This window comes from Parus major, chromosome 3 (assembly GCF_001522545.3).
Source record: "Parus major isolate Abel chromosome 3, Parus_major1.1, whole genome shotgun sequence".
Classification (NCBI taxonomy): Eukaryota; Metazoa; Chordata; class Aves; order Passeriformes; family Paridae; genus Parus; species Parus major.
Genome location: NC_031770.1, coordinates 82,389,110 through 82,399,425, shown reverse-complemented (window position 1 = coordinate 82,399,425; position 10,316 = coordinate 82,389,110). Strand labels below are relative to the sequence as shown.

The 10,316-nt window shown below is 43.2% G+C and overlaps 1 protein-coding gene across 1 annotated transcript; it reads right to left on the bottom strand.

Annotated features, from left to right (window-relative positions):
* Positions 1–4,848: 4,848 nt before the first annotated feature.
* On the bottom strand, positions 4,849–8,704 carry LOC107202622 (cytochrome c oxidase subunit 7A2, mitochondrial). The gene is made up of 4 exons (XM_015623533.2): positions 8,576–8,704; positions 7,432–7,521; positions 5,901–5,985; positions 4,849–5,063 (listed from the first exon to the last, which is right to left on the bottom strand). Exons 1-4 carry the CDS (start codon positions 8,591–8,593, stop codon positions 5,005–5,007), a joined length of 252 nt encoding a protein of 83 aa, XP_015479019.1. The 5' UTR covers positions 8,594–8,704; the 3' UTR covers positions 4,849–5,004.
* Positions 8,705–10,316: the final 1,612 nt, after the last annotated feature.

The following is a 10,316-nucleotide window of genomic DNA, read 5'->3' as shown; positions in this document are numbered from 1 at the left end:
CAGGCAGCCTCAAGTGAGCTATTCCACTATATATCTCTAAGGTAAAGGATACCATTTTATTAGATTGACATATCACAAGACACTCCTCTCTTATTTTACAACCTTGTTAGTAGTCAAACATGTAGTTCACGAGGAAAGTGCTTGTGCTGAAATATGCTTTCAAAGCAATTCTATGACCTTGTAAATTTCATACTTAGTTTGCAACAATTTTCTTTAGGAAACCTTAACTTAGGTAGCTTTGAAACTCCAAGCCTCCTGTGGTCTTTTTTTATTGTAACTCCTTCCATGTTCTGGTATACTTAAAGCTTAAATATTACTGAATCTTACCTCATCATCACTTTCCAACTTATTTCCATGTCCTCCAGACAGCACCTTGCCTTTTCTTGCAGACAGCAGAGACCAAATGAGGCAAGGGACATACATTTTCATGAATGAAAGTACTAAAGCAGGTTAACATAATAATAAAATAATAAAATACCATGGAGGCAGAAGGAAGATGATAATATTGCACCTGATAAACCAGACTGAAAAGGCAAAAGATCCTTATGCGTCAGAAAGTTCAGACTTGTGAATTGGGAACTCAAAGAAGGAAACACATAAGCAAAGGACAAATTAATCTCTCTTTGGCAGCTTTCTCTAGGACTCAGCAGGCTATATGCAATGGGAGTGAATGTTTTGAGATCTTAGTGAGCTGTATACAGACATTGGTTTTCTCTGAGGATCTAAACTCAGAACTGCCTGACTGGGGACACAGTGGGATAACGCCTTTCCTCAAGTACCTCCCCAGCCCCCTGAGAATGAATTTGGCTTGTCACAACATTTATAAACAGGAATCCCAGACAATGACCACTTTTGTCAAGGATGCATATTTTTGAGGAAATAGGTAAAAGCGAGCTTTTAGCTTTAGATGTGTTTTGGGGGACACTGTGTTCAGTTAGTCTAATCAAAAACCTGTGAATTACAACTCTTCAAAAATACTGAGGCAAGACCTCAGTATTTTTATGATACATGTATCATAGACTGTATGTGTTGCCCTCTGAGTTTGAAGGCTTGGATATGGGCTGGACTTGGTGACCCTAAAAGCCTTTCCAGCCTAGTTAATTCTGTGACTCTGTGAATACTTACATTCAGAAAAATTACAGTCCAGCCAAGAGATTCTCCTCAGATGGTGTTTAAGGACAAGCCATTATTTTTACAGCAGAATTGACTGAGTACTGAAGAAATAAGTGGAAAGGCTCAGGCAAGTTAGATTAGTGAAGGTGGTGTTATTGCTAAAAGGAACTTCTTTAAAAAAATAATCGCACAAGCATGCACATGAAAAGATACATTAATTCTGACTTACTCATCCCCTAAATACCTTGTTTAGGGTCAAGTCAGGTTGATCAGATTGATTTTGCCTCTGAAAGTCTGATTCACCCTAGCAACTGTGAAGGTTAACATCCAGTTCTGATATTTAAGAGAATTGAGAAAGAATGGGAGAGCAAGGAGCAACAGCATAGTATGAAAAATGCTAAAAAACAAAAATTCATTATGCATTCTCATAGTTCAGAGCAGTGATAGCTAAGGTCAGCAACATTAGAAAAGTGATATTTCTACTCTGGGATCTGGAAAAAGAAAAAATACAATGAAGATCATACACTTAGGGATCTCTCTGGGGCTTTCTTCTTATTTCTGAGTTTCTGAACTTTTTCACCGTATCTTTTAGGAAGTCAAAGCTGTGTTATAGTGGTATTATTAGTACTCAGACTTTTACGGGGGAAATTTTTGTGTGTGTCAGGCTAATTGGATCTATGCATGTATTCAACAGCCAAGAAAATGTAGCCCAGGGCACCATTCTAAGAGTTGATATTCTGAGCTACCTTCCAAATGGAGAAAGTAAAACATGGTCTGTACATCTGGAGTCTCAGAAAGGATTGTGGAACCTGGAACTGCAGTACTGAGGATTTAATTTTTCTGTTTCAATTGATTCTTATTTGAATATTAATTTCTCTTCTAGTTGCATGAAGAATTTTTTTTTTTCATTTCGACAAAGCTGGCTCACTTCTAAGCTGAGGGTGTTAACTGCTAGAAGCCCATGACTTCATATTAGTGAGCATTTTATTCCATTATAGTTACAACTTTTTTCACATTAGCAAGGAGTAATGGATGCTGCATATTTTATTTTCTGCTACCATATAATACCCATAGAGAAACTGAAGTTAAGATCTTCAGATATTTTAGCAATAGGGAAGATACATAGCTCTCTTTTTTTATTTTCCTAGAGAGAGACAGTACAGGCAATACAGGCACCCAGTTAACCTCTCACAATTTGTGATGTGGTTGAGCCTGCAATGAAATACACGTATAGGCTGCACCGTAGATAGGAATTTCCCTGCCAGCGTTCTAATGCAGTCCCATAAAATGGTCCTGAGCAGCTGACGGTGGGTTTTGCTTGGTTTCCTGGTGCTGCAGCAGCGGAGCTCCCGGAGCGCTGGCAGCCCGTGGATCGCGGACGCCTCCCTGTGAGCGCCCGGTAGCTGCACAGCGCCAGCCGCTGTCCCGCCTGCTCCGGCTGCGCGCTCCAGGGACATCCCGGGGTTACTGCACACAGCTCTGCCAGAACAAGGTTTTGCCATTTGATGGCATTCATTTAAATAACATTTCAAGGTTCTGATTATAAATAGTGATTGTTCTGTAGGATGAAACTTTCTCGTTGCTCTCCCGTGCTCTCCCACCAGGGCTGCTGCCGGCACCACAGTTCATTCACAGCTTGCTGCGGATCCCAGGACATTGGACACGTCCCAGTGCAAAAACAAGAACAGCAGTACATTCTGCTTTTGTTGCTCACACAAACGTGTATTTACTGCATAGCTCATTACAGGATTTTTATAATTTGGACTATTTGAACAATTACTCCTTTCAAAATTCTTCTTAATCCCTGTGGGCAGGAAAAGATGTGAGCTTTTTAAACATGTTGATCTTCCCTTATGCTGCCTTCCAGATGCCCATCATTTGGTCCACATATTGAGTGTAACCCTGGCGTGTGATGGCAGCAGAAGCCTTACCAGCACTGCACAGAGCAGACTAATTACTTCAGATTCTGTGTAGTATAGTTCAGTGTGCCATGGGGTTTCTCTTCTTTGTAGGCATCAATGTTCATCCCCACTTCCCAAACCTTTTTCCAACAAATCCATCCATGTATTATTCTTTTAGTCATGCAGTTGGCAAAAGCCACCTGTGCAGATAAACTACCATTGAGGGGTACTACCCCATGTACCCTTTTTTTAAGATTTTTGGTTCCACTAGAGTCCTGAGTATACCAATCCTTCTCTTCCAGTTTGCACTGAGTTTAACAAGCATACTCTGATTCTCCAGGATAGCAACAAAAAATGAAAAACAAACTTAATCCACAAGAGGCTTAAAATAGCACTGTAGTGGGAGGCTAGATTTTTGAGCTTGTTTTCACAGTTTTGAAAATTACACTGTTTCCTTGAGAAGAGAAACAACAGGATTACTTTGATGAAACTCTGGGTTTTCTTAGAAGCCCTAATTGTAACAGTCAATACCATACTCTGTGCATAATGACTCACAAGTAGCAACTTGACAGAAAAGTTAAAAAGGCACAAATTCTGTTAAGAACATAAAACTGATTTATGGATGCAGAGCTACAATGTGTTTCCATTATAATTTTCTGTTGCATCACAACACAACAAAGTCATGTCCAGGGAGGGTGCAGCCACCAGTGATGGACATGGAAATAAACAAGATGGGTCTTCTTTGGTTAAACTCGGGAATCCATTTATTTGGGGCATCACCACCACATGACTTAACCAAGCACAAACCAGAGACAAAGAACCAAGAAAAAGGCAGGGTCGTTGGTTTTATGGGGTAGGGCAAGGGTGGAGTTTAGGGTCTGGGTCCAATAGGGATACAGCAAGGGAGAAGTCTCAGGGGTACAAACCAATAGGGGTAAAATAGGAGGGATTATTACAATATATGCAGCAGGATATAAGGAATAGTAACACAAGAAGGGTGGAACATTCTGGGCTGATACTTTATAAGGGATTTGGGGGTGGAGTAACTTCCTAGGCTTATAGGGCACATCCCCCAAGGCAGAAGGGCAGAGTTCACTCCTTAGGGGACTTAAAGCTACATTCCTCTAAAATCATATCCCTGCCTCTTTGGGCAGGAGCACTCCACAGTTTTCCCCAATAACCGCAATCAAGCTAGTAAAAGCCATCACAGTACCTAACAAGTGATACTTATGTCCTGCTGTGTTGTCCCTCCAGCAGAGACTGGGGTGAAGTCCCCTATAAGGCCCAGGGCTAGTGAATGTGAGGCTGCTCCTGTCTGTCTATAGACTCATCCACTCAGTCTTCCTGGTTGGGTGGCCAGCAATAGACCTGCACCACAGTGTCACCTGTCCCCGCCCTCCCTTTAATCCTGACCCATAAGTTCCCCACCATCTCCTCACCCATCCCCAGGTGGAGCTCCACGCACTCAGGCTGGTCATTGACATGGAGGGTAGCACCTCATCTTCCCTTCCAGTCCTTCCATCCCAGCACTCCAATTGTAGAAGCCACCATCCCATCACTTCTCTGTGATGCCGCTGAGATGACCACCCTGCACGTATCAGCATGTCTCTAATTCCTGTTAATTCCCTATGCTGCATGCATTCCTACAGAGGCACTGTTGTGTCCCTGATGACACAGACTTCCAGGCAGGAGTGTCCTTGAGTCCTCTGTGCTGCTCTGTGGGTGCTCCTGCTGACCTAGGATCCCTTTCCTGGCTCTGGGCCTCTATGGCTTGGCAACCCTATGACCAAAAATGCTCACACACATAAACAGATTAAACAGTCCAGGCACCCACTACACCACGTAAAAACTGCTTTATTGATTGCAGTTTACATGTTACAATTAACGTATGATTCCAATCATTAAGCCAGCTGCTTATTATCAGCTGCCACCACAGTCACATGGGAACTGGACAAAGAGATGTTAGTTGCTGAGGCATCCTCAAATAGAATCAGTTGGGCTTCTTGGGCATTGAAGAGACAAGCAGATAATAAAGAGCATACATTGTTCCTGAATTAATGGAAAGAAAAGATATTTTCAGATTAGCACACACAGAATTCTTTTCAAGGCAGCTTTCCAGTTTGTTCCAGAAGAAATGCTGACAATAAGCAGCTGCAATTCAGACAAAATATATTTCCAAAGACACGTTTCAATTCTTTTTTGAGATTCATATTTTAGGAAAAAAAAAAAAAAAAGTACATCCCCACAGGCTGCACAAAAATAAAAAGTGGGGAGAGGTATGTCTGTATAACCTACACAGTCAAGAAGTAATGGTTACTCATTCCTAAAGTAGCTGAACTGAAAATCTGTTCAATCACCGCATTTAAGTTAGAGACTATTGCAAAATTAGGTAACAAGCAACATAAAGGTTAAATATACACATCATTATGAACCTTGGTTATAATTCTGCTAGGTTTTACAGCACATGAGAACTCTCACTGAGTATCACCTATCAGTAAGAAGAGTCAGGCAAGTGCAAAAACTGGTTCATTGGATGTGCTATAATTCCATTTTACTCCTTTGCAGAATAGATGAAGTAGTTCTGTTTTTCTCTAACACCATACACGAAACTTGAAGGAGTATCCAGACCATGGTACTAAGTCTGGGAAAAAGTCATATGAAAATCTAAACCTCAAAAAAGCACAAATGAATACACAGTATGTCCAAATGTGTTTTTTTCTTCTCTACATAAACTTTGCATGTTATAAAGAACAGACTGAAGACACTGCATAATTATTTTACAGAGAAAACATCATCCATGTTGGAGATTATACCAAAGAAAAAATATTTTAATATTAGTGCATTGGAAATTGTACCAAAGCATAAGTATTTCAGTATTAGCCTTACCAAACATCGTAAGACCCGCAGTGGCTCTATACAACAGGGAATCTTTTGCCCCACCTTTAAGATGCACTGGGAGGCCATTATCCTCCTAATGGAAACAAGTGACAAAGATAAACTATTTATATGCAGTTCTTACAATATTGTGGTAATATAACTACAATTACCCAGGGAAGAATTAGTACCCCACATTATCTTTCTGAGTCCCAAAAGACAGTGAACCTTATTCAGATCCCACTCTGTTCTGAAAGTTTTCACTCTGGTATCAGGTGATGATTCACTAGGGGAGAATAATAAATCATGTGCACAGTTCGTATCTAAAGCAGTGACTGGCAGATGCCTGAACACTTCTGACACCAGCCAGACCCCTTGGGTGCACAGGATGTGATTACCATCCCTAGAAACCTCACATCCATCTCCAGTATAGTCAATCCCTGCTACAGGGAGCAACAGGGGAAAGAGTCTGTATCGTCACTTGGTGGTATATAGGAAATTGTTTTGCTTCACCCCAAGTAAAACTCCTAAGCACCAGATCCACATGATCTTTACCCTTGCAAGATCACCTTGCTCTGGATTTCAAGCATCTTACAGTGCTGGTGACCTGCAACCTACCCCAGCTTAATTTGCTGTCCCATAAGAAAGGAATGAAAGGAGGAAGAGATATGCCTAGAGATCTCTGCCAGCAGAAACTGAACTTCTGACCCCCTCCTATCACCAACATCACCCTCCCATTTCCTTCCCCTTGGCTCACAATGAACACTGTGCTCCTTAGTCAAGTGCCTCAAGACTAGCTTTCTGTTTCAGGGGAAAGAAAAGCAGTAAGATGCTAAATCTATTTAAATGGGGCTTCTGATATGCTCAGTCCCTTTCATGGAGCTGAAGCCCAGATTATCCTCAGTATGAAGCTACAGCTCCAGGTTGTGGCTCACAGCTGGGATTACTCTTTGGAGTACTCTCTCTGCTTTTACTACTTCTCTCAGTAGCCCTGTCAATCAGGAACAGAATAATCCAGAAATTATTTTGAAAGATTCAATAATTTCCAAGGAATTAATCCAATCCCTTAAGACTTTTACAGTTTTCATAACTGAGAAATACAGTAATACCATATACTCATTAAAAATATGGAGCTCAACTATGAGCTATAGAAAGAGATGAAAGGTTTCAGGTTTACCTTTTCACTCTATTTCTGCCTTCTCACTCTTTTTCTCTATTTGTTCCTTGGACATACTCCCCCATATCAACTAATTTCAGAGTACTTTATACCTTAGTACCATGCCTAATACTTATGTGAAATTCTGGTACAAATCATTTCATGGGGTAAAGAACCCCCTAAAGAGTCAGCAAGTCAAGTATGCATGTACTTGCATACTCTGCAGAAAATAACTGCTAATTGCAAACATTATAGTCATACAACTGATTTTGAGAGCTCTATTCAGATGTAAAAGGGACCCTGACCAGTTCCTTTAGAAAAAAACCATGCAGTTATGATCTACTAAAACCTTGTTAATCTACTAGCACTATTCAACTCACTCATTACCTGAAAAAGCTTCTGATTCTCAGAAACTCTATTTGCAAACTGCCTCCGTGAAGCAGTGCTGATGGCTCTCTGGGAAACCTGGTGAAGAGCCTGAAATAAAAGATAAACAGTGTTTTAATAACAGTGACATTTTACAGCTCTCTCCACACAGGGTAGAAATTGCTTCTTTGAAAAGAAAGATAGAAGTGGGACAGCAAATAAATAAAGGCTTTTAAAAACAAACAGACAAAATTCATCAAAACATGCTAGTTCTGAATTCAGTAAATTTTTCAGCAACCTATGTAAAGGACTGCTTGAAAAGGTCCTGGCTATCTGAAAAGAACAAACTTGGTAAAATTACTTTCAGTAGGACATAACAGATTTACACATCTGTACCATAACCTTCAGGGTTTTTTTCCAGGGGAAATTTCTCAGTTCCTGCCCCTTATACCTCGGTTTTAGGCATCATTTCCTGTGTCTGACTAGCAAAAGGGACAATAATATTTTTGACAAATGTGTTTGTGAGGACAACGAACTCCTGTCACTGTTGCAGTTCGCCTACGAGCCACCAGTACAGGAGACAACCTTGACAGCGCTAAGGAGGCACCTCCATCCCGCCACACACACAGCCTAAATCACCTTGCTGTGTCCTGAGCTGGAATCTGTTTCCATAGACTGATCATATCGGGTAGCCTACCAAAATCAATATACAATTCTTTAATCTGCCTTCGCTACAATGTCAAAGCTCAAAGCTGCCAGTGTTGCTTCAAGCAACACTGACAACACATCGTTCCCACACAATTACCGCCGCTAAAAACGCAGCCACGGGGCGAGCAAACATACAGGTGATGCTGGTTTCAAGGAACGGGACAAGGCATCTCCTCCCCTTACCCACCCTAAATAAACACGCTGTAAAATATACCTCCTTAGAAACGAGCTAAGCGTACCCGAGCCCCCCGACTCAACTTTATCCTCTCAAGCCCCTGAAGCTCAGCACTACGTGGAGCGAGTGGGCCGCCTAAGACCCTGCCCCGACCCCCGCAGGTCGCTCCGCAGCGCCCGCCAGGGAGAGCGGGCACCACGGCCGAGCCCCGCAGCCTGGCGGGCACCCTGAGCGAGCCCCACACACCACCGGCGGCAGCGGGCCGCTCTCCCCGGGCCTCACCAGCACGTTCCGCCACATCGCGCCTGTTGGTCCTGTCACCTCCCGCCGGCAACAAGGGCAGCGGAAGGGGAAGCGGCTCCCCCGCCCGCGGCGGACACACCACAGAGAGAGCGGCCCAGAGCGCCGCCGCAGAGCCCACAGCGCCCCCCGCCAGTCCGCCCGGCCCGGCTGGGGCAGCGCGGCCGGGGCCGGGAGCCCGGGCTGAGAGCCCAGCACCGGGAAAGAGGAGCGGTGACCTCTAAGAACACGCCGGGCAGCAGCGGCTGAGGCACACCGGGAGCCTTTGTCTCCTCACGCCGCACAGCCCCGGCGGGGAACCTGCTGACACGGGACTCCATGGTTGCCGGCCGCTTCCCTGCGCCTCCAGAGGGCGCTTCGGGAAGTCCATGAAATGTCCCCCTAAGCTCCTACATACAGCATTTTACATCTCCTTTAGTTTAAAGGTTTAATATCTGCAGAGGGCGGGACGCGTGTCCTGGGAGAGCAGCACCCTGCGCTGTGGCTGTCCGTATGGACTCGCTGGTCATCCCCGGCGGCCGCCACTTCAGGCGAGGACGCCGAGCGAGGCAGAGCCAGGGGGTCTGACACCCTGGGTGGATGTGGGTGGTATTGGATGGAGGTGTGTAATAATCCTGTGTTGAGCCACTACAATCAGAAAACCCCAAACTATCCCATGGAGGGCCTGCGCACTGCCTCAAGCTCTGTTAGCAGCGGGGATACAGAGCGCTCTGCCTGTGAAAATCCCTCTTCCCACAACTTCAGCTTCGTGTTTCACGATGTATAATTACATAGAGTGAAGTAATGCTGGAATTGTATGAAATCATACAATTGTATGAAATCAAACCTGCTTGATTATCAAGGAAGAATCATTTGCCCTTCAAGAACCTACTCTGAGAAGCCCGGTTTTTCTGCATTGCAGATTTAGCCCCGTAATTGCATCTTCTCATGCTTCAACCTTAAGCTGAAATACAGTGCAGTCGGGAATGCTCTTTCCCGGCTTTGCTGCAGCTGAAGTGCACTTAGTTTTTGGCATTACAATGTTTTTGCACTGGTGCCAAACCTCATGATGAACATGTGTCAAACACGACAAATTAGTGCTCATTTCAGTGTGAAAATAACAAGGATCATATCTCAAAGCACTACACTTCTCAATCTGATGAGCTGTCCCAGAAAGAAACTAAAAATGCAATGGTGAGGAAGTATTTATAGGTATAGCCTTACTATGCAGAATATTAAAAATAGCACTTAGAAAGCACAGTCATGGACAAATAGGTACTTTAACAGAGGAAACTGGATGCATTATTTAACAAATGGTTTTCAAATATCAAGCAGTGCTATCACAGAGTAACACTTAAAAATACACTACTACCACTGCAAGACAGATTTCCATTCATTCTTCTTGCAATCTTATGACGGTATACAGTATTTTATTCTGATTTTCATACACTCAGTTGTATTGAGATACTGGTAAAAAGGATTATAATTCACTGATAAATTATTATTCCTGAGTTCTGCTGGGTGGGCTGCTTTCTGGTACGTCTGAATCTAAGCTTCAGGGGTATTTTCAGTAAAAATACACTTTACAACAGAAAAGCCATACTTAAGGATTGGCATTTGAGTTACCTACTGATCAAAGCTACATGACTGCTCAGAGCAAGCACAGCTGGTCTCTTCAGTGTTGAGTAATTCATGAAGAAATGAAAACTTGAGGGAACGAGAAATGGCAGCTTGCTGCTTTAGG

Excerpts from the sequence above, each read along its gene's own strand:
- LOC107202622 (XM_015623533.2), bottom strand. Across the intron at positions 5,986-7,431 it reads AGAATCAGAAGCTTTTTCAG|GAGGATAATGGCCTCCCAGT; the intron begins GTAATGAGTGAG and ends TGTTTCCATTAG. Across the intron at positions 5,064-5,900 it reads TGCGGGTCTTACGATGTTTG|GAACAATGTATGCTCTTTAT; the intron begins GTAAGGCTAATA and ends CCATTAATTCAG.